The following is a 25,772-nucleotide window of genomic DNA, read 5'->3' as shown; positions in this document are numbered from 1 at the left end:
TGCATCTTAGCAAATTATTAAACTCCTAAATTTGGATCAGCTTACAATATTTTTTTTCTTTGTGTTTTCAACGTCATAAAATATCTCAGAATTCCTTTAAGGGAAGTTTTATCAACACCTTCATCCTTTTTGTCACCACCACCTTCCTCGTCCATGGGCATCAATTCCCCCATTAATTTCCTCTTACTGCGAATCTAAAGTCTCTCAAATGGTGGCAATGTCAACACTTTCATAGTGGTAAATTTTGTATATAACTCCATTTATGTTAGATTTGGACTTCACTTCCAGCATTGCCACTTTTCATTTCTTTGATGCACTTTCATCTTTCAATTATATATTGTTATAAACTGTCACATGGATTCATTATTGGTAAACAAGGAAGCAACACAACTATACACTTTGCTGTCTAGGCATATACTGATAACAAATGCACCACGACCCAGTACCAACAGACAGACATTGGAAGAAGTGATGTGACTGGTTGCTGATGAGAATGTGCATCTGTTATCCACATAGTGATTTGCAGACTAAAAAGCTAGCAGCAAAGTTTGTACTTATGCGATTGCAGTTACTAGAGCATGGTAGCTGAAATTTGAACTATGCTGTTTGGGGACTTGTGTTAAGTAAATCATTGCAACTGAAATGTGTGTATATAGATTGTATGCAAAACAATGACTCCTTGTATAAAATAAAGATGACTTTGTAGAGCTCTCAAGTGAAGATGAAGCACTGAATACACAGTGGTAATACAATTGGTGATCCATATGGAAAAGAATGTAAGTTGATTCCATCCTCATATCATACATAGAAATCAATTACAGATGGAGTAAAATTTTAAATTTTAACAACAAGACTTAAAATATATGTATGTGGATGTATAAACTTGTAGTCATTAACATCAGGGACACATTCTGAGAAAGGCATCATTAGGCGGTTTCATTATTGTGCAAACTTTGTGAGCACTTACACAAACCTAGATGGTATCGCCTACTACACACCTAGGTGATATGGCATAGCCTATCCTCCTAGGCTGTAACCTGTTCAGCATGTTACTGTACTAAATACTGTAGGCAACCGTCACACAATGGTAAGTATATGTGTATCTAAACACAGAAAAGGTAATGTGTTTCACTACAATATTGCAACGGCAGTGATGTTACTAGGTAATAGGAATTTTTCAACTCCATTATAATCTTATGGGACTACCATCACATATGTGGTCCACGTTAACCGAAACATGATTATGAAGCACATGATTGTGCACATATATACATAAAAATATCCATTTGGAATACTCTAGTGGTAGAGAAGACTTTCTTAAATAAGATACAAAATATGCAGATAATTTAAAAATTATACTATACTCTTAAACTACTTTAAAATTAAGAATTTCAGTCATCAAAATATAACAATAACTAGAGAAGACATGGTGCCAGTCACTCCTAATTGCTCTCCTTTGCTTGGCATTTCTGCAATGCGAGAGATCCACATCTCCCAGATGTCTCCACAGCCACAGATGCACTATGTGACTAGGTTCTCAGGAATGAAATGTGGCCAGAAGTCATATGCGCAGCTGCCATCTCCCATACTCAAAAGACACTGTTGCAGGGGACTTTCCCTCTTTTCCATGTGCTGTAACCAGCTCTGCCCACACAGAGGAGAGGAGACTTAGGTGATGGAAGAATAGCAAGGTGGCAGGACCTGGTCCCTGATGGCTGGCTGGGAATGGCTATCTCTTTGGGGCTGTTACCTGTGTGTGGAATACGCTGCTGTCTTTTAAAAATCTTTTTTGTAAATCACTTTTTATTAGAAGACCTTTGCCTTTACCCTAAATATTATGGACAAGAACATGTATTTCCACAGATAAAGAAATTCAGTTAAGGATAAGAAAAAGAAGAAAGAATGCTCACTGTTCTTAGAAATCAGGGTAATGCAAATTAGGGCCAAAGAGAATACTATTTTATACCAACTTACGTAAAATAAAGGCAAAAATTAAGTGTACCAGGTGTTGGCGAGCATATGACGCAATAGAAATTCTTATATACTGTAGATAAGAGAAAAACTTAGTAGAATCACTTTTGAAACAAGTAGTTTATCTTAGAGAGCCAGATTTGATCATATCCTTTGACCTACCTAGCAACTGACTTCCATGGATTTACCTTAGAACCTGAGGTTTCTTAGCCTCAGCTCTGCTGACATTTGGGGCCTGATAATTCTTTGTTGTGGGACTGTCTTGTGTGTGGTAAAATGCTTAACAGCATCTCAGGCCTCTACCCACTAGGTGCTGGTAATAACACCTACCAGCTGTGACAACCAAAACAGTCTCCAGACATTGTCAAATGTCCCTAGGGGGCAAATTTGCTCCCAGTTGGGAACCACCCTCCTAGAAGAACTCTTGCTTCTGTGCATTAGAAAGTTTCTTTCAGACTGGGCACGGTGGCTCATGCCTGAAATCCCAGAACTTTTAGAGGCCAAGGCTAGTAGATCACCTGAGGTCAGGAGTTTGAGACCAGCCTGGCCAACACGGTGAAACCCCGTCTCTACTAAAAATACAAAAAATTAGCTGGGCATGGTGGCATGAGCCTGTAGTCCAAGTCACTCGAGAGGCTGAGGCAGGAGCATTGCTTGAACCCAGGAGATGGAGGTTGCAGTAAGCCGAGATCACACCACTGTACTCCAGCCTGGGCAACAGAGTGAGATTCCATCTCAAAAAAATTTAAAAAAAGAATGTTTATTTCAGCTTGTTTGTAACAGTCAAACTGCAAACAACACAACTATGTATTAACAAGAGATGGACAGATTAATTATGTGTTATGCAATAGAATATTACACAGTGGTGAAAATCAACTATTGCACTACACATGAAAGTGGATAGATCTTGGAAACAACGCTGAGTCAAAAAAATCGTGTCTCAAAAGATGGCATATGGCACATCACAACTTTTAGAGGGCACAGAAACTATCAGTGTTTTCAAGTATCCCCACATAATTAGTAAAGCCTTTCTTTAAAGCACAGGTTTTTGAAATCATGAAAAAATTTAAAAATCAGGATGGAAACTTTGTGGAAGAGGTGAACACAGGTAGAACCACCGGTACTGGTAATGTTCAGGCTTATGTTAGATAGTGGGTTATCAGACTCCAAATAATACACAGTTTGAAAAGAAAAGATAGGAAAAGAATATAACCTAGATACTGTATTATGGCATATTTTTATTTTAGTGGAAAGAGTATTCAGAATGTAGGAAGGATAGTTTCATTAAAGAACTTTAAAATCATGTTAACTTTAAAATTACTTTTAACTTGCCTTAACTGAGTTCCTTAACTGAATTTCAAATACCCTAATCCCACCAGTCAGAGAAGTCCATCTAAATGTCCAAATATCCAGCCAAAACCTGGCCCTCACCCCCAGCCTACCTACCACATTTTCTTCTTTTCCTGGGAAGGTTTTTATGTTCTTCCAGGTCCCTTTGCCAAATGGACAATAGCACTGTGAAGGTTATTTTCAAATATTTATCATACTCCATTCTAACTTAATGTAAGTATTTCATATGTGTTTGTCACCATAGGCCCTGCCTGTGAGCACAGACACCCCATGCATCTCACTGACATTTGCATCCAGCCGGGGACTGGCATCCTGCAGTCCCTCAATAAAGAACCCTGGGGATGCAGTCTGAGGACCTCTGGAATCAGGACCCCTGGAGGTGCTTGTGTTGCAAGCAATAAACAGAAAAGCACATATACTTCTGATTACTTGGTACCCACTCAGGCAGAATCTCTGGGGTGGGCCCAGGGGTCTATTTTATTTAATACTCAGATAATTCCTAAATGTTCTGCAGTTCTACAAATTTGCTACAAATTTGAGTCTTTACTGAAGCTTTCTATGTATTCCGTTTGTGGTTAGATAACCCTAGACATAACAGTATTTGGGTTAAAAGAATAATACTGTATGTGACTTCTTCTTAAAAATGGAAAAAAAAAATAACTTGAGAATCTCACTATTGTCCTTCCCATACCTGCATGTTTTTTGTTAATGAATGTTTCTTTCAAAAAAAAAAAAAAATCAGTATTTTGGAAGTTTGTTGCTCCCTCCATCAAAGCCATTTCTGTATGAGTAAATTAGCCATGCAAACATGTTTAAAATCACAACGTCCCTTTCCTTCTTCCTTCTGTCATTTTTATTCTTTGTATCAAACAACCTTGGTTATAATATCATCCCCATCAAATGTCCAGCCTACATCTTCAAATAAATGCCTAATTCTCCTTCCTCTGCCTGCAGTAGTGATTGCCCTGATGTTGTGGTGGCAGTTTTCTCTACAGCAACGTTCTACAGTGACTCCACCTATAGTGATACCACTCCATAGTGACAACGCTCCACAGTGACACTGCTACAGTGACACCACCCTATAGTGACACCACCTACAGTGACACCACCCTGCACTGACACCACCTACAGTGATATCACTCTGTAGTGACAATGCTCCACAGTGACCCACTCCACAGGGACACCACCCTACAGTGACACCACCTATAGTGACATTGATCCACAGAGACAACACTCCACAGTGACACCACCTATAGTGATATCACTCTGTAGTGACACCACCCTACAGTGACACCCCTCTACAGTGACAATGCTGCTCCACAGTGACACTGCACTACAGTGACACCACCTACAGTGATACCACTCCACAGTGACAACACTCCACAGTGACACCGCTCTACAGTGACACTGCCCTACAGTGACACCACTCTGCAGTGAAACAACTCTATAATGACACCCCTCTGCAGTGATCCTGCTCTATGGTGACACTGCTCTACAATGACACCACTCTACAGTGACACAGTCTCCAGTGACACCGCTCTACAGTGCCATGGCTGTGCACTGATGCCATTCTGCAGTGAAGCCACTATATGGTGACACTCTTCTACAGTAACGTCACTCTACAGTGACATCACTCTACAGCAACACTGTTCTATAGCAGCACTGCTCTACAGTCACATCAATCTACAGTGACACTGCTCTACAGTGACAACATTCCACCGTGACATCACTGTACAGTAACATTGCTCTACACTGGCACTGCTGTACAGTGACACTGCTCCACAGTGACACCACCTTACAGAAACGCCACTCTACAGTGACACTGCTCCACAGTGACACCGCCTTATAGAAACGCCACTCTACAGTGACACCACTCTACAGTGAGAGCACTCTGCAGTGATACCAGCCTACGGACCCTGCTCTAACAGTGACACAGCTCTACAGCAACACTACTCTACAGTGACAGTGCTCTCCAGTGACAATGTTCCACAGTGACATCACTCTGCAGTAATATCACTCTACAGTGACACAGCTCTGCAGCAACACTACTCTACAGTGACAATGCTCTACAGTGACAATGTTCCACAGTGACATCACTCTGCAGTAATATCACTCTACAGTGACACAGCTCTGCAGCAACACTACTCTACAGTGACAATGCTCTACAGTGACAATGTTCCACAGTGACATCACTCTGCAGTAATATCACTCTACAGTGACACAGCTCTGTAGCAACACTGCTCTACAGTGACAGTGCTCTCCAGTGACAATGTTCCACAGTGACATCAGTCTGCAGTAACATCACTCTACAGTGACACAGCTCTACAGTGACACCAGTCTACAGTGACAGTGCTCTACAGTGACAATGTTCTACAGTGGCATCACTCTGCAGTAACATCACTCTACAGTGGCACTGCTCTACAGTGACACCACCTTACAGAAACACCACTCTACAGTGACACCACTCTGCAGTGACACCATGTATAGAAGGAAGCATATTATGTCGTTCCTTCCTCTATTTGATTTCTTACTTCTGCCTTTTCCTAATAATTGTCTCTATACGATCCTGAACTCATTGAACTATGTGTCTATTTTCTTTCTTTTCATGGCTACCTCACCTTTTCTGCTTCTGCTCCATTTGGTTTCTGTCACTATGGCCACTTTAAGGTCTTCCCATTCATTTTAAAGAGTTTACTGATTTAAATATGTTCATTCATGAATGGTCACTAATTAAACTATACTGTCAGGCACAATACTAGACACTAGGAAAATAAAGATAAATATTACATAATTCTAGCCTTTAAAAAACCCAAAATCTAGCAGAAAGAAAAAAGGAATATGGAAATCAATGTGATCAATGGTTTCAGTACCATGATATAAGTTATAATATAGAGTTACATTTTAGCAGTAGAACTGAAGTTTGAATTTAATAGTGCTAAGGGAGCCAGTAGGAAAGATACGAATGGAGTGGAATTGACAGGGCTTGGTTGATAACTGTGCCTGGGGAGAAGACACGGAGGGAAAGGTTGGATCAGGGATGGTGCTCAAGTGACTAGTTTGCTGAAAAGTGTGGGATAAGGGACCCAGAGAAATACAGGGACAGACACGACAGACATGCAACTGTGAAGAATGCCTAGGAGCTCTAGGGATCACACACACGCACGCACGCATGCACACACTAAAGCTTTTGTCTTTCTAGGAAATTTCCTGCGTAATATAATCGTGTGCTTATATAAGTCATGTAATAAACTCAACCTGACAAAACTTCATAAATTTACATTAAATATATTTAATGTAAATGTATATAATTTAACATGTTCAGTCAATAAATGGTCACTATATAATTTAATTAGTGACCATTTATAATCTTACATTATATTTAATGTAAATATACCTAATATAAATATATGTCATAAATTTACATTAAATATATTTTGTAAATATTTAAATATATTTTGTAAATATTTAAAAGTATTTATATATAAATATTTAAATATATTTTGTAAATATTTAATGTAAATTTATGATATATAAATATATTATATATGTAATAATTATAATATACAAATATAATTATAATATAATGTAAATTATATATAAATATAACTTCATATATTTACATTAACTATAATGTAAAATAAGATATTTTTTTATCTGAACTTTATATGACCTGTACATTTTTCTGTTCTTTCAACCTGCTTTTTATACAATTTTTCATAAATTTACAAAATAAACTTCTTACCAAGAAACTAAATCTTACCTGGACCTGTCCCATCATGACTAATCAGAACTTTCTTCAGTTTTCTGAGAGATACAGCCTTAATGGAAAAAATATCAGCCTGCACAATAAAGAAATAAACTCAGTGACCATTAGGATATTTCCTTTCTCTAGAAAAAAAATAGTATTACTATTGATACTATACTGTTACAATACTATATAATATTCTTACTACTACTATAAAAATTACCACTATTTTATGTGCAAAGTTCTACACTATGCTTTGTGAGAGACACAAAAACATGTAGAATATAATTCTCGCTCTCCTAAATCACAGAGTCTAGTGAAAAAGATTTTTAGAATGTAATTAGGAGATTTATTTTAAATCTACTATTACCAATAATAACAGCTCATAATCCATACTATATGAGTAAGTGCCAAACTCTCCCAAGTATTTTTGACATATTAACTCATTGAATCTTCAGAACAGCCCATGAGGTCAGTACCACTCACCTCCTCATTTCACAGTTGAAGAGACCGAGGCACCTAGAGTTAAGCTACTTGTCCCAGATCAATACCTAGTGGGTAAGGAGCCAAGTCTCAGACCCAGGAGGCTATCATCAGAATTGGTACTTTCAACATTGTTCTATTTCTTAGTATCTTTTACTTTTAAATAAACTACATATTGAAATATGTATGTGTGTGTGTGTGTGTGTGTGTGTGTGTGTGTACCTTTCACATTTAGACATAAAGTTACATAAAACTGATTTGGGGATTTGATGTAAAATAGGAGTTGTGATTTTTTTTCTATAACAATATCCAATTTTTAAAAAATTTGTTGAAATTTTTCAATGCTTTCACTGATGCTGCACATTAGGATGTGTGGATCTGTTTCTGGACTCTCTTCTGTTTCTTTGCTATATTTGACTTTCTTTGTACAAATTGATGCTGTCTTAATTACCTTAATTTTGTAAGTCTTGATACCAGGTACTGTAATATATATATATATATAATATATAATATATATATTATATATATACACACACACACACACACAGGATGTTTTAAAATAAACTATGAAATAGATACAGGTGTACAAATTACAAATGCACGCTCAACAAACACATTCATGTAACAGAGCCTGGCAGCACCCAAGACCCCGATATGCCTCTCAGTCACCGTCTCCCCAAACGATATCCCCTATCCTGACGTTTAGCACTTTTAATTGGTTTTGCCTTGTTTGGGACCATATATCAACAGAATCCCACAGTGCGTTCTTGCTCCACCTGGCTTGTGTCACTCAGCGTGAGATTCATCCGGGCCATTTTGCTCAGCAGCATCTTGTTCATTTTCATTACTGAATATTACTCCAAATTATTCATCCACTCTACTATTTACAGACAAACATTATTCCTAGAATAGTGCTGCTCGGAACATTCGTATACGTGTCTTTTCATGATATCTGCATATATTTCTGTTGGGAAACAGCTGGGTTATGGGGGGGGGGGTGTGTGTGTATAGTAAGTCTCGCTTTTTAAAAATGTTTATACTAATATGCACTCCGTATGTGAAGCATATGAGAGTTCAAAGTGCTCCACGGGTGAATCAATATTTATTGTTATTCTTTTTAAGTTTAACCATCTGATCATGCACAGTAACACTTCACTGTGGTTTTCATGGACTCTTCCTGATTATTAATAAGGCTGGGGAGGCTTTTTATGTTTGTTGGTGATTTGGATACCCTGATTTGCAGAGCACATATTCAAGTGTCATGCCCATGTTTTAAATGGGGTTTTCAGTCTTTTTCTTGTTGCTCTGTGGTTTTTTTATACACAGTCCTCAAACAAGTCTTTTGCCGGTATGTTTCTACAGTATCTTCTCCCACCGTGTGCCTTCCTTTTTTACTCTCTTAATGGTATCTTGAGGAACAGAAATCATTAATACTAAAATAGTATAATTTATCTTTTTCCCCTTTATGCTTTCTGATTTGTCTTTAAAGTTTTAGTTTATAACTGTCTACTCATGTTCATAGCAACATCATTCACAATAGCTAAAAGGCGGAAGCAACCCACGTGTCCATCATGGAGTGAATGGATAAACAAAACAGGAAATGTTTTCAATATTATTCAGCCTTTCAAAGGAAAGATGCCCTGTCACATGCTACAACATGCATGAACAACACAATAAAATACTACTCAGCCTTGCAAAGGAAATAAATCCTGTCACATGCTACAACATGCATGAAATTTGAGGATATTATGCTAAGTGAAGTTAGTCACAAAAAGAAAACACTGTGTGATTCCACTTATATGAGGTACCTAGAGTCGTCAACTCATAGAGACATAAAGTAGAATGGTGGTTGCCCAGGGCTGGAGTTCGGAAGAATGGAGAGTTGTTTAATAAATACTGAGTTTCAGTTTCGCAAAATGAAAAGAGTTCTGGAGATGGACGGTAGTAATGCTTACACAATAATGTGAATGTACTTAAACCATTATACTTACACTTTAAGAACATTATACTTAAAAATGGTTTAAAAATAAATTTTATGTTATGTGTATTTTACCACAAATAATTTTATTTATTTATTTATTTATTTTTTGTTTTGAGACAGTCTTGCTCTGTCACCCAGGCTGGAGTGCAGTGGCGCTTTCTTGGCTCAATGCAACCTCCAGTTCCCAGGTTCAGCCTCCTGATTCTCCTGCCTCAGCCTCCTGAATAACTGGGACTACAGGCGCCCGCCACCACGCCAGGCTAATTTTCGTATTTTTAGTAAAGGTGGGTTTTCACCATGTTGGCCAGTCTGGTCTCGAACTGCTGACCTCAAATGATCCACCCACCTCAGCCTCCCAAGGTGCTGGGATTACAGGCATGAACCACTGTGCCCAGCCCACAATTAAACACTTTTAAAGTCCTAGTCAACCCCCTAGATTATGAGGATTTTCTTGCATCATATCTTCTAGATATTTGATTGCTTTACCTTTCACATTTAGACATAAAGTTACATAAAACTGATTTGGGGATTTGACGTAAAATGGGAGTTGTGATTTTTTTTCTATAACAATATCCAATTTAAAAAAATTTGTTGAAATTTTTCAGTGCTTTCACTGATGCTGCACATTAGGATGTGTGGATCTGTTTCTGGACTCTTTTCTGTTTCTTTGCTATATTTGACTTTCTTTGTACAAATTGATGCTGTCTTAATTACCTTAATTTTGTAAGTCTTGATACCAGGTACTGTAATTCCTCCACTTAGTTTTTCTTTTACAACATTATTTTAGGTGTATTTGACTGCATTTCCACATAAATTTTATAATTAGATTGCCAATTTCTGTTTTAAAAGAGTTCCTGAGATTTTGATTGATATTACATTAAAATTGCAGATCAATTAGACAGCAGTAAGAACTTTATAATATTGAGTCCCTGAACATAGTATATTTCTTTTTCTTTTCTTTCTTTTCTTTTCTCTTTCTTTCCACATTTCTTTCTCTTTCTCTCCCTTTCTTTTTCTTTCTTTCCTTCCTTTCTTTCTTTTTCTTTCTTTTCCTTCCTTCCTTCCTTTCCCTTTCTTTCTTTCTCTTTCTCTCTCTCTTATCTTTTTTTAGAGATGAGGTCTTGCTAAGTTGGGCTAGGCTCAAGCAATCGTCCTATCTCAGCTTCCCATGTAGCTATGTTTTAAATTTTTTTCCAATAATATTTTATAATTTTTTATTTAGAGGTCTTGCCTTGGCCACCTCAATGCCTGTGGTGCAATGGGCCAAGGGCCATGGATAGAGTAACCACAATGGCAGAGATGGAATTTGTCTGTGCATGGCCATAAGACATGAGTTACTGTCCCCCAAGGCTGCTCCTGTCACTGCTGCTCCTGGCGCCCAGTCTGGTGGCTCTGGTCCTAGAGTGATCCAGTCCCTGCTGCCAACAGCAGTGACTTCTAGAATGCACACTTCTACTGACTCTTCCTCTTTTCCTCTCTCACTCTCTGCTTTCCTTCACTGCTACTTCCTGGGATCACTGCTCTCAATGACGAGTTGCAGGACGTGTCCCTGCTCTGCTTTGAGAGGACTCACACTAAGGTTGCCACTGTTCAAGTGAGAAATCCCAGCCCCAGGAGGCCTCCTAAATCTCTGAACAGCATCTCAGACTCTCCACTGCTCCACTGCTACTTTTTGACTGGCTAATTGATTCCAAGCTTCCCCTTACAAATGGTGGAAAGCCGTGCTGATACCAAGTTCTCCTCTGCACTTTCTTTCTCTCCAGGATCTTGGGCCCTCAAGCCCTAACTCCCTGGGTAGCTCTCTCATACCTTTAAAACCAGTTTAAAAGATGTTTTATCAAATGTCTCTAGTTGTTCTCAGCAGGATGCCCATTTTGTTATAGCTGAGTCTGCCCTATCTGGAAGTAGAATATTGCATTTGTTGGGTTAAGTCCCATCCTCTACTCAACTCCAGAACAATAACATGCACACTAAGAAATGAGGTCCCTGAATTCCTCACAGGAATCAACTGAGTATCTCAGATATTTTCTGTTTATGTGTCTTTTTGTTAAATAAATTAAAGGAAGGATAGTCAGTAAAAACAGATGAAGACCTGTTTCTGTTACCTGTCCACGTTGAAACTTGATTTCATTGTTTTTGGACTGATGAAGTCTCCGTTTTCCTGAATCTCCTCTGGTACCGATGAGGTTGATAAATACATTAGACTCTGTTTCTACACCTAGCATTGTGCCAGTATATATGCGAATCTCATAAAGCACCACTGAAATGTAAGAAATCTGATATTATCTTTCTCATTTTTATTTATCTCTTTGAATGTAGCTAGATATTCTACAAAGAAATCAGAATGTTTTCTCATCTAGTTGATGTGAGTTTCTCTATGGTACTTGGCCCCAGCTCTTCTTCTTCTATGTACCCCCTTTCAAACATACTTTCAGCTACTTAATGTTTACCTCATTCATACAGACTCTCAGCTATTCCCAGAACTACTGTTTCAAAATAATTATTGTTAGCAATGATGTACTTTCATTAACCACTGCACTTTCACAGTTATTATGAGAAGTTGTATTTTTAAAAAAACAAAAACTCTCCCCTCTCTTAATTAGATGAAAGCGGCCATTTTCCCCCCTAAAGTTTGGCTGTTCTAATCACAGCTGGTCACTTATGCTGCTACTTCTTGGAGATTATTCTAATAATGGAGATTTTTAATAGCCCTCTTGACAGAGAAAAAATAACAAAGATCCCAGAGAGATGCAAATTTAAATATATATATTTTTAAACATCCAGTAAGGTACCAGCAAATTATAATCCACTATATTTGACCTTAGAATTAAGGCAATTTCTGAGACATTGATAGAAGTCAATAATTAGAAAAGAGATTGTTCTTGCTGATATTACTAGTAAGAATAATATCTGGGATACAATGGGTACTTTTTATTCCAAGATCTTAGAACTCTTTATAAATCATGCTTTGTGCAATTGAGCAGTTTCATTTATAGAAATTCACATTAACATTTTCCGAAGAACTCAGACATGAAAATCCAACAAGTAAGGAAACAAGGTAAGTGAGAAACATGGGCTGTTTCCATCATGCCTGACCTTTACAAAGACAAATGTGGTATATTGGGAAACAGTATAAGCAGAGAAGATAAATCAGTTTCTTTGTGCAGTCTTACATATTCAAAAATACCCCAGAGTGAAACCCAGCTGAGTGTAAACAGAAAATTAGAACATTTCTCATGAATTTAGGACAACTAAAGAAATCTTTAAAACAACCTATAAAGAAGAGCTGGTCTTACAACCTGTGGAATTGCCCGGACTGAATTAAGTGAAAGCTTCTCCTAGAATTCTTCATGAAAACAAGTATGATGCTTGTGAGGACCAGCATGGTTTGATGTCTTTATATAGAGAAACCAGGCTTCTGTTCACTGAGAAATCTTTTAAATTTCAGATGAAGAGTGAACTTGCTTATGATTTTTTTTAAAGGGAGATGTTAAAATATTAAAACAGATACAAAGTAAGACAATTAAATGAATAGTTGAAGGTGTTTGAAAGTATACATAAAAAAGCGTTTAGAACACAAACCACATATTGACAGCACAAAAAGCAACACTCAGCCCTTCCTCAACTGTCACACACCCCTAATGAAATCATGCAGCTTCCTGCTAACCTGCACATGGCCTCAGATACTTCTCAACACAGTGTCCCCAGAAGCTGCTCCAATTGATTAGGTTATATGCACCTCATATGTACCTCAAAAAGCATGCATGCACGTGCGCGCATGCGCGCACACACACACACATTTGCGTACTTGCCATCTAAATAATTCAAAGAAAGAAAATGTACCAGAAATTTAGAACAAGGTTGTTATCATAGTTGAGCACTAAGTTTTATTCTCAAACCAAGTTAAAAAGAGTTACATAGTTTAAGTTGGGAGATAAACAAAACACAATTCTGCCCACCCCACCTGGAGAAACAGACATTTTTGCTGGAATCTGTAACATTGACTTTGTTTTCATTATACTACATGATTCACTAAGCATTTGCTATAGTAGTACAACAAAAGCATGTAAATTCTTTTTTAATGCTAAATTCATAACAATAATTTCTAACTTCAGAATTATTTTTCTTGATCTTTAAGGCAATATGAAATTCTTCTTTATCTAACTTAACCCAAAGAGAGAACTTCAATAATGCTTAGTTAACATGTCACTTAGACACACCCTGAAATATCAGGTGTTGCAAACAAGTCTGAGTGAGTAAAGATTGCATCAGCTCCTTTCTTCAGTCCTTCTCCTTGGGCATGAAAAGTCAACGCTCAGTGTTGTTGATTTAAAAGCACGGCCATATGCCCTAGCTAACAGTATTCATTCTATTGTAAAATGTACAAGACTGACAAATTATCTGACCTCAAGAGAAGGATACATACAAGGAGATGAACTCCTGGGGGAGCTCAATGATAAGTCTAAAATATGTAAGAAGAGAACTTAAAATTAGCTCAAATACTGGAAAAAATACAAGGATAGATTTCAAGATGTCAATGTTTTTCAGAATGGAGATCATTTTACCTGAATATATTCAAAGACAAGTATTACTGATACCTGTCATTCAGGCTACAGATAATCTTCTTAAAGCACCATTTTTTAGAAGTGGCTATTACTGCATCTATCACTGTCATTTAGCTAAAAGTATTTGAAAAAGTAGATTTGTTGTTGGTTATCCATATATGTTGGACATTTCTGTCAAATTTTTTAAATGTTCTTTTTACCATGGTTGATGTTAAATTTTCCTTCCTGACAATTAGCCACTAACTTCAGGTGCTTATGAAAACCTTACATGACGAAGCCAGAAGCACGGCATAAAATGCTTTTCTTCCTATTTGCCACAATTGTCACCCAATTCAATTGACAGCTACACTATGTATTTTCACTATTTTTTCACTTTTGTTTGCAATGTTGTTATCTTCAACACTCTCATCCTTATATTTTTTATTATTTATTACCATTTTAACAATTCCCCCATCTGTCAAGGAATGCAAACACATGTATTATCAAAGCTCAGCATGTTTAATGTCTGATTTCTTTAACTTGTTCATTCTTTGGGCTTATAAATGTGCCGACTACATAAATAAGATTTATATGATCTTATTAGTGGTACAAAAATCTTTCAAAATCTTCACCTGCAGGTTTATTTTCAAACATCTTTGTAGGCCCAAATTTTTGCTAAGTGTTTGTTAATGATGATTTATCAACCTCAACTCCAAGCATTAACAGCTCCATAAATAGTATCCTTAATCCCTGGATTCTTCAGTCTCTGCTTACTGCAGCGAGCACAGAATTTTTTTTTAATATGCTTGCTTTTCATGGGGACATATAATTGCTTAGTCATAATGATATATTTAAAATGTCACATGGCTGGGGAAGGGGGATGATATGATTTTTCACTAGAAGTCTGGGAGAGGGATGTGAAAAAAATTTGTCCAAGCACAACAACTTAATTTTTTTTTCCAGTCCAATTTTACTGCAATGAATGAATTCAGCTGCTTGGTCTCCTGGTTGATTGTCAAACCAGTAAAAAACAAAAAACAGAAAATACAATGTACTTCTGTGTGTGTGTGTGTTTTTTTTTTTTTTTTTTAAATTTATATAAGAATGCACAGGTGCACTGAAGCCTCCTTCAGAGTTCCAGGTGTTGGCATTCCCTAACTTCTGCCTGCTTGATGGGCAGCCTTGTCACACCCAAGAATGGTTGACTTGGCTTAGTGTCACTGGTCTGAGACCTTATCAGTCATTAGGAAGCTTCTCTAAAATATCATCCCAGGCTGGGTGCGGTGGCTCACACCTGTAATCCCAGCACTTTGGGAGGCCAAGGTGGGCAGATTACTTGAGGTCAGGCGTTTAAGACCAGTCTGGCCAACATGGTGAAACCCCATCTCTACTAAAAATGCAAAAATTTGCAGGGTGTGGTGGCAGGTGCCTGTAATCCCTGCTACTCAGGAGGCTGAGGTAGGAAAATAGCTTGAACCCAGGAGGCAGAGGTTGCAGTGAGCCGAGATTATGCCACTGCACTCTAGCCTCGGCGACTGAGTGAGACTCCATTTCAAAAAAATTAAAAAATATTTTAAAAAATCATCTTGGGAAAGAACTATTCTTCATCACCAAACTTTTTTTATCTATCTAAAGATTCATTATAAGTCTTCAAATTTTTAGTTTCTTTGCTATAATACCACTGCATCATGATCCAGTCTTTTTATTTACTTTTGACACAGTTGTACTATACAGAGATTACATTATTTTGGCTGTGAGTTCATATTTCTGTGATAGTACAGGAGTCTCCATCCAGCAGTGTGTATGGGAGAAGAGCCTTAAACCAGATAGAATCTGTGTCTTCTGCAGCTGTATCGTTGGGCCCAATCCACACCAGGCAGGGACAGAGGATGATCGGGACACACCAACAACCAGACACCCGCAGTTTATCTCTCGTCACCACTCCTACAAGCACTCCACCAGGACCTTGTCCTCAGGCCCCAGGAAGAACAGGATAGGAGAGGAACTCCTTAGAAGCCAAGGAGCCCATGAGTCTTGGGGCTCAGAGACTCCTAATTGGAAGAAATTGACAGAGACTCCTAAGCTCCACCTGCTGCCTCAGCTCCTGACTCAGGCACTTGTGCTGCCTGAGATAACTGCCAAGGATGCCTGCGCCAGATATCTGAGCCCACACATAGGTGGGGCAGGGAGAAACGAGTGCAAAACTGCAACAGGAGGGAGAAGGGACAGGAGAGGAGGGAGAGAGAGCAATCACATGTATTTTCATGTTGTGGGAAATTTTTCTAAAATTAAGAGCAGATTAAAACAAAGCAAACGCTATATATATATTTTACAGGACTAGAGGCCAAAGACACAGAAGTCATAGAAGTGAGAGGGCACCTGCAGGGAAGAGAAGCAGCAGCTGTTTGATTCATCCTGCAGTTCTCTACTCAGAGCCCTGCACTGCTCTGGGGACTAGCCCTGAAGAGTGTGGGCAACTTAGCTGTCCCCAAAAAGTGGACGCCACACACACTGCCCCAGAGCCTGAGCTGGGAAACAGGGACAGTGGTAGCAGGAAAGTGTGAAGAACCATGACAGCTTAATGAATAGCAGCAGGTTGGATAAAGCCAAGGGCCTGTGATATCTATCAGCAATCCACCAAGAGAGAAGAGGGGCTCCCAGAGCCCAGAGGTGACCGAGTACAGCTCACGAGTCAGCAGCTACTGTGCTTGACGCCTGTGGCCTGGATGACCTCCTCTCAGAGAGCCAGTGGAAGGACTGCACAATCTAAAATGAACGCAACCAAAACAAAGCCCTGCTTTCTACCATTCAGAACTGAAATTCCATCTGTCAAAAGATCGTTATTATCACCATCATTCTGGTAAACATATCAGGATACTATTATGAGATCGTAGCTGAGACTTTTCTTCCCTACATTTTCTTTCTTGCCCTGAGGGCCCTGGGGCCTCCTGGGACTGACACTTATTTCTTGGGGGAAGACAGTTCTGAATAAGGCCTAGAACAAAAAGTCCACTGATTTCTGAAACAGACTGAGAGAATCTTAGGAGAGATATCACTTGTGAAAGATGTGACTACTCATTGTAAGAGTTTTTGAACAAATCTCTCTCTTTTTTTTTACAAGAATTTGGAGGAAAAAGTCCCTTTTCCATCTCCCTCCCTCCCCTCTGCCTCCTTCCCTCCTTCCCTGGTGTCTCTGATTTGGCCTGAGCAATGCACCAGCAGAGGCTGAGGGTTGGATCTCGGGGGCAGCCCTGAGGCAGCATCCTGTTGTCCAAGCAGCCAGGAGGAGTGTGGGAAAGGCAACAGAGTGCCCTCATCCGCTCTTACCCCTGCTGCTAAGAGAAGCATGGAATGGCTGAGATCAGTGTGATAGTCCCAAAGGGACACATTTTTCTAGCCAGGGTGGCACAGAAACTAGAGCCGTGGTGTAATGTGTGCTTCCTTCAGCAGACATTACTAGTGAGGGAGGAGGTGACTCCCAAAGACAAACAGAATGAGACACTTTGGGGAAGGCCAAAGAGAACTGAAGGTAGCCCTCGCACCTTCAGACACGAGGACCATATCTGGGAACTAAGGTATTCACGTGGAGTAGGAAGAGGGGCAGAATGAGAAGAAAGAATTCTGAATTGGTCAGTTTTAGACCAAAAGAAACTAAATTCAACTCTATACTGGAAGTGTCTGAGTTTATTCGGAGTCAAAATGATTAAGATTTCCACCATCAGTAGCAACAAGGGTGTGGGTTATTTTTTAAGTCAAGTATGTTAAAGTATAATTTAACCTGCAGTAAAATTCACTTTTAAGATATAGTTTGATGAGTGTTACCAAATGCGCACAGTCTTGGAACTACTACCACAATCAAGATAGGGAATATTTCCATCACACCCAATACCTTCCTAGGAAGGGCTGTAGACTTTAATCAGTTGTGGAGAAGGAAAAAGGTTATATTTTGCACCCCTCAAAGTTATCATTATGAAGATTCAAATCCACCACATGATGGTGAAAACAATGCAGATATAGCAGTAACCTGGACCATGTCTAGAAAGATGGTCTCATACATGACACGTGTCTGTTTCTTCAATGAATGAATGTATAAAGGAATTGAAGCTAATTAATTGTTTATAATATATACTATATTTAGTATAGTTCTGTTTTTAATCTGGATTTCATTTTAATGGTCATCTCATATTCTTTTTGAGCCAAGAAGTTTTTCTTTCCCTTGGTGGCCCATTTCTGATTATGCAAGGTAAAGTGAAAACTGCAGACATGTGGCAATGAGGGCAGCCCTTCACAAAGTTGGCTGGAATGGAGTAGCTTAACTATTTAGAGACCAGAAGTTTATCTGTGGAATGGAATTGAGTCTTCCCCTATCAGACTTCTATGTGTGTCTATAAATGCATAGAACATTAGGACCAGTACATGTTTCAGGAGGAAGGGCCACTTCTAACCTAGTCTAAGATGTTGCAATTGAACATGAGCAAGGAAGCACTGAGGACCACAAAATTTTGGTCCCAGCAGTACGCATGCAAAGGAGCGGGCGGCTGCCTCCCCCACAGTTGGCCATCTGTCAGTAATAGGAAGTGATAATAAATTAGTTGAGCCAGGCAATTTTCCTGCTAGATTTAAGCAGCTATTGCCAGAGAAATGCCCTAAAAGGAAGCAATCTCCTCAATTTAGGATGATTTTGAATAAAGCACGAAAGAATATTTGGTAATTGTGTTGTTAAGGTCACTTGAAGTTATCAGTGCTCTATCAGGCAATGGCTTTGTCTACACGACTGTCTGTAGCCCGAGCTGCCACTTCTGAGGGCACTGCTGCAGAAGTCTACTCATCCGTGCAGGGGGCGTCTTGGTTTCCTTGCTCCTAACTCCCATATTCCTAGGGGCAGGGCTCATGTTTTTTCAGGTTAGAACCCCCAGCTCCTAGCACACATAAATATCTGCTGAATAAAGAAGCGCTCCCTCATCCCTCCGTCGATGAGTCCTGTGCACCGCGCTCTGCTAGTTGCCAAAGAACCACTGATCAGGTATGAATCATCTAAAGAAGGCAGTGGCTGCTCCCCACCCAGAGCTGTGCCCTTCCCAGGCCACCTTCCCAGGCACTCTGCAACCCCCGCCCCAAAGTGCTCCTCCCTGATAGTCATTGGAACTTGTCTCTTCCTTCCTTTGTTCTTGTTCCCCAGTTCTCCCCAGGGGCCACCTAGCTTCTGGCCCTTTGGCCACATCTCCTAGACCCAGGTCTATATGTGTCAGTGGCGCGGACAATAGAATTTCGCTTCCCAGACTCTGACTGTCTCTAAGGAGTGCCATCCACCAGCGTGTGGAGGGACTGAAGAGGGGTGAGGCGGGGACCTGGCATGGTGGGCTCTTCATGCCAGACTCTGGGCTAGAAGCTCCCCCTAAGAGAGCTCATTTAGAATGTCTCCTCGTCTCCTTTACACAGTGTGACCCAGTGGCGTCATTCATGTTCCTTCCATCCAAACTATCCAAGACTTCTCAATCTGCTCAATCGGCTCGGGAAATATTCTCCATTTAACAAATCAACAATAGGATCACATAAGAATATCATTTTTCCAGCTGTATCCCTAATGTTGCAGACGTCTGTTCTCCTAACAAGGTGTATAGTTCATATTTTATTGGGAAATGATCTATGGGACTTAACCTAGAAAAATGTGCCCTTGTGCAAACATGTATGCAAACATGTCTACACACACACACACACACATGCAAACACAGAGGCAAGCATGTCTACACACGCACACCCATATGCAAACACAGAGGCAAGCATGTCTACACACGCACACACATATGCAAACACAGAGGCAAGCATGTCTACACACGCACACACATATGCAAACACAGAGGCAAGCATGTCTACACATGCACACACATATGCAAACACAGAGGCAAGCATGTCTACACACGCACACACATATGCAAACACAGAGGCAAGCATGTCTACACATGCACACACATATGCAAACACAGAGGCAAGCATGTCTACACACGCACACACATACGTACACACAGAGGACTCTGCAACCTTTATTAGGGGCAAACAGCATTACACTCCAGTGAAATCCATGAGACCTTACATCTTAATTAGGACCCTAACCAGAAGATTCTCCACTCAGGCCCTTCTATAGGTTGGTGCAAAAGTAACTGCGGTTTTTGCCATTAAAAGTAAATAAATTGAGGAGCTAAATACATAAATTGAAGCTAAATAAATAAATAAATTGAGCTAAATATTTATTTAGCTCCTCAATTTACAGAAGGTGGTATGAAGCGTTCTTTGGGCCACCCGGCCTCCCAACTCTGTCCAGCTGGTAAATCATCCTGGGGCCATGCTCTCTCAGCACACTTTCTTTCATCTCGGGAAAAAGTTCTGAACAAGTTTCAGGTTCTACCTACCTTGGTGGACATCACCAAATAACCATAAAGTTCAAGGAGAAGGCTAGAAGGCCATGAACTTCTCATTGATACCCTTAGCCTTATCGCAGGGCACACAATATTGTTAGTTAACATGGGTATTTTTTGTGGAACCCTTCCTAATCAGAACAAAGAGTGCAATTGCATTTTGGGGACTTCCCTAGTCCCTTAGTCTTAGCCATGAGGCTCTAATGCGCCTAGGTAACACTAATGGCTGCCCCAGGGACTCCTCACTTGCCCCCTCTCCTGGCTGTTGGGCCTGCTTCCCTCTGTACCTGAGCCCTGCGATGCTGTGCAGGGAGGGCTACCAGCCCCCGCAGGACTGGAGCAAGTGTGGGCACAAGGACCCTGGAGCTCTGCAGGCAGAGCGACCAAACTTCCCGAAGACAAACCCCTAGGCTGAAGCTTCCCTTTGATTTAATTAATGAACCATTTTAGTGCTTTCTCTCAGGTCATCAAGAATTAAGCTTTTGGAGCACTCATTGTGGTGAGATCACATTGATACAGCCCAAAAAAATCAGATCTCAGGAACAGATGGCAAATGAGATTCAGCGTTAAACATGTGCAGACAGTTCAGTTCCAGTCTGCACTGAAGGTTTGGGATCCAAGACCATATATGATGGCGGTTAGGGGCTGCATCATCCTGTGCCTCTTGGTTGAAAGTACATATCTGATTGCTGAAAAAGAAATACCTCTGGGCCAGGCACTATAGCTCACACCTGTAATCTCAGCACTTTGGGAGGCTGAGGCGGGTGGATCACCTGAGGTCAGGAGTTTAATACCAGCCTGGCCAACGTAGCAAAACTCCGTCTCTACTAAAAATACGTAAATAAATAAATAGAATAAAATACCTGTAGTCCCAGCTCCTCAGGAGGTTGAGGCAGGAGAATCGCTTGAACCCAGAAGGTGGAGGTTGTAGTGGGCTGAGATTGCACCACAGCACTCCAGCCTGGGCAAGACTCTGTCTCACACAAACACAAAAGAAGTAGGTCTGAGCCGCAGAGAGAAAAGGGATGCCATAGTTGGGAGGGGAGTAGAGTTTCTTGCAATTTTACAGAAGGTTGCCAGGAAAGCGGCACTGGAAACGTCCCTTGGATCAGAGACCTGAGCACAGATGAAGAGCTGGCCATGTAGGGGCCTGGGCGAGGCCTGTGATAGCAGACGGGACAGAAAGGGCAGGGGCCTGAGGGCTTCGGGGATGCAAGCCAGAGTCACGAGGGAAATAGAGGCTGGAGTCAGGGACAGCAGGTGGTGGTGGGACACAAGTAGGTCCTTGTAGGACATTGTGATGACTTTGGCTGTTACTCTTAGTAAGTTAGAAAATCTTTGGAGGGTTGTAAGCAAAGGAATGACATAATCTGACTGACATTTTAAGAGGGTCACTCTGTCAATGGGGTTGAGAACAGCGTGTACTAATCCCAAAGCGCTCTTTGTGATACCAGTGTTCCCATGATAGCAGCTAAATGCTGCGAAGGAAGGAGGGGAATGAATGATTTTAGCGTACTGAGTGCCTCCTCTGTGATGGGCACCCATTGCGCTGCTCTGCTGCGCTCCTGGTGGAAACCCCACAGGAGGCTCATGGCCTGGGTTTGCCTAGAAAGGTCTCCACTGACACTGCTGTCCTGAAATAATGATTCAGAGCCCTTCTTCACTCTCAAAAAAAGTCCTGGTTTACATGGTGAATTAAATGGAAACCATTCTGGTAATAGATGTTATATTTCCCATTTCGCAAAGAAAGTAACAGAAACTCAGAAAACCTGGCCACTTGCCCCAGTTCACATAGTCAGTGATGGAGACCTGGATTTGAGGCCAGATGCTGTGTATCTGAACTACAGTCCTCTTGTGGACAAAAAGGTCTGAATCATTCTGAAGCCCATGTTTTCCCCTCACATATTGACGAGTACTGTGATAAAGGCTAAAGCATTAAAGAAAGCTTGTCCTTTTTTTTAAAATTTAGCTCAGTTGCTATCTAAAACTTGCTATAGATTGTCAGTAGGCATTTCAGCTTATTTTCTCGTGACTTCAAGTTTCATAAATGCAAATATTTTGAAGCAGGCATATTTCAAATATGATGGTACTTTAATACATTCTCAGATGGTTATTTCTTGATTTGAAGTAAAGCCCTTCTGACCACTTGCCAAAGGCTGGCATCAAACATTTCTTCACCCATAGATGGGGCCTCGAACCTCACCTTCCTTTATCATCCATCTCTCCTGGAGAAAGCCTGGAGCCAGAACGTGAGGCAAGGCCACCTCAAGCTGAGTCGGCATTCTTATCAGCCTTAAGCATCCCTGCCAGGCCATTAACTAAAGACTCTTAAGGACAACAAGCCAAGGGCAATAGGCATCTCCTCCGGGCCGCTCCCCACCAACACCGCGGATGGTGAATAAATCAGAGAAAGGCACGAAACAAGCTGCACTTGGCAGTGCTGGCCTCTGGGAGGAGATGACTATAATCCACCAGCAATCTAGCTCAGCCCCCAAAGCATGATGACTTATAGACTAGTAGTCTCAAAACCCTCTCCTTTTGAAAACATTCCAGCAATCCTTTGAAAATAAGAGGCAAGGTCACAGAATTAATCGGCTCAGAGTGTAAGTGCCAACTGCTTGGAAAACCACTCTTTCTGTGCTACGAAATTAAAAAGTACCCAACCCTCGAGTGCATCCCTAAGACTTTACCAGCCTGGCAACTCCAAGAAAAGTATCAGTAGCTTAATCATTTAAAAGTTTCTCCTCATCACTCCCTGTGTTTTTCCCGTGGCCAGCTAGAGAATGTTACGACAGAGGGACAGACAATCCCACAATATTGAAGGTCAACATTTCCTTCCTTCTCTTCTCAAAGCCAAACCAAGAAAGTATCAGTTCATTGGTCTGAATCCACTGTGGGCTTTCCTTGATGTCATGGGAATAACAAAGGAGCCTCTGGATGGCACCAAGATGACTTTCCAAAAGATGGTACTCAGCATGCCCAGACCGCTCCTTGTCCACCCATGAGTTTTGGTCTCTGTTTAATTCCTGAATACTGGGATGTTATTATGTTTTTCATTTTCTTATTTTAATGATTTTAATGATTAATCTGGGAAAAGGGCAACTGGATTGATATTGCAGAGCCTGAGAAAAATGAGAAGACTTGGTCAGATTAGCTGTAAGTATCATTATTACATTATATTCTTCTGCTGGAGAAAGTACCTTAAGAAATGGTTAGTGCACTTCAGCTAAGAAATTAACCCCTTTAAATGGGAAATGCTAATGGATAAAGTTTCATTAGCTAGTTTGGAGAAAGGATGAACAGAAAGATGCAGGGAAAACATGCTGAGCCTTTATTGCTGCTCGAGTTAAATGGACCCAAAATCAATAGCTAATTTAAGATACATACAATGCAGTTTCTCTTGGACCTCAAATTAAACAACAACAACAACAACAACAACAACAAAAAACTCATACAACTGCCTTCCACATTTTTTTTTCCTTTTTGCATGTAACAAATGTGCTCCAATAGAAGCAACTGAAAGAAATACAAATGAGTTGTCTAATAGGGTTGAAAGTTCACTTTAAAATAATGCAGCCTTGGGCAGATCACCTGAGGTCAGGGGTTCGAGACCAGCCTGGCCAACATGGTGAAACCCCATCTCTACTAAAAATGCAAAAATTAGCCAGGCAAGGTAGCTCACGCCTGTAATTGCAGCTACTCAGGAGGCTGGGGCAGGAGAATCACTTGAACTCGGGAGGTGTACATTGCAGTGAGTCGAGACTGCACCACTGCACTCCAGCCTGGGTGACAGAAAGAGACTCTATCTCAATAATAATAATAATAATAATAATAATAATAATGCAGCCTTTAAAAACATAACAAATTAGGAAATATGTAGTATAGCACGCCATCAGAGTTCTTCTGTTTCTTATCAGTACCATGGACTTCAACATTTTTTTAAACATCATTTTTCAAAAGTAGAATGAATTTGACATGTTAGCAACAAGGTGAATAGGATAGGTCCTGAGACATGCATGGTAGAAACTAGAATTCTTAATTTTTTAGGACTCCTTCATTTTTCCCACTTCAGCATCTTCTGGGCATCCCCGGATACCACTGCCACCTTCACATGACTGCAGGACAGCTAGAAAGAACTATTAGAATCAGGAGCTTTATGATGTGTCAAATGAAATTTTATATGAGAGAATGTTTTTGCAAACTGTCAAAATATATACAAATATAAAGCATTAGTATTATTCTACATTTATACTTTTATTAAGCAGGACTTACCCCAAATATTTCTTGCTGTGTCTGAATTAATCAACAAATATCTGGGGGCATGTACCCATGTGTTCTGTGCCATTCTAACAGAGATTGAGAGTATGTAGGGTGGAGCACCAGCTGGGATATAAGGCTAATCAATGAGAAGCTGGTGGAGAGAAGCCCAGCCTCTCCAGTAATTGTAGAAGAAATCAGGAGGTGAACGGGCAGGGACAGGGAGAGTTCAAAGAATCACTGAAATGCTGAGCAAAGACTTCCAGGGGATACTGAAAAGAAGAAACTGATGAGAGGCCAGAAGAGGGGGAGTCATTAGACTGACGATGATAACTATGGCCATGAAGACAGAATGACTTCTAAAGAATAGGACCCCTATCTGAATCATCTGGATTTCCTCTGGTGCTCATTACTCCTGGCTCACACCAGCCACCTGAGACCTGTTTGTAGGCATGTGTTTACCCTTATCTGTGTGGAATGGTTGAATGAGTGGGTATTAAAGATGATGGGATGGTAAACACCTAATGGAGTGCTGGGGCTCTAGGCAGGAAAGAAGACAGGACTGAAGAAGAAAATGTGTCATTCTGTTGTGTAGAATTAACAATAGAAGTTAGAGAGAGGCTCAAAGGGGAGCAAAGAATCAAGCATTTAAAACCACCTGTTCAAGGCAAAATGACCAAGTAGGGCCAGTGATATAAAGAGAAAAACTTGGATGAAACAGTCAAAGTACTAGGCTGGTACCATGTGATGAAGGTCAAGGTAGGAGAGATACGTAATGATGATGATGATAGTAATGGCTAGTATTTCTTGTGGAATTATTGCATGCTAGGAACACTGCTGTATACTGTAAGTATGTCATCCTAAATATCATAAATGCATTATCTCATGTACTGAAAACAATCCTGTGGCATAAACACTATTTATCACCACTTTACAGACAAGGCATTGTTGGCTAAGGGAGGCTAGCTAATCACATCACCAAGCCAAGACTTGGTTCCAGAGCCTCTAAGAACCTCTGCCTCTTCAAA

General features: G+C 40.2%; 1 protein-coding gene across 1 annotated transcript in view; it reads right to left on the bottom strand.

Annotated features, from left to right (window-relative positions):
- The window catches only part of RP1 (RP1 axonemal microtubule associated), a 325,891-nt gene that overhangs the window by 7,149 nt on the left and 292,970 nt on the right, over nt 1–25,772 (bottom strand). The window contains exons 27-28 of the mRNA XM_038000500.2: nt 11,636–11,790; nt 7,082–7,160 (exon numbers count right to left, since the gene is read on the bottom strand). Coding sequence (XP_037856428.2) covers nt 7,082–7,160; nt 11,636–11,790 — 234 coding nt within the window. The remainder of the gene's footprint in view (nt 1–7,081; nt 7,161–11,635; nt 11,791–25,772) is intronic.

This window comes from Chlorocebus sabaeus, chromosome 8 (genome assembly GCF_047675955.1).
Source record: "Chlorocebus sabaeus isolate Y175 chromosome 8, mChlSab1.0.hap1, whole genome shotgun sequence".
Taxonomy (NCBI): Eukaryota; Metazoa; Chordata; class Mammalia; order Primates; family Cercopithecidae; genus Chlorocebus; species Chlorocebus sabaeus.
The sequence above is the reverse complement of the archived record's forward strand: the minus strand, read 5'-3'. Positions and strand labels throughout refer to the sequence as shown.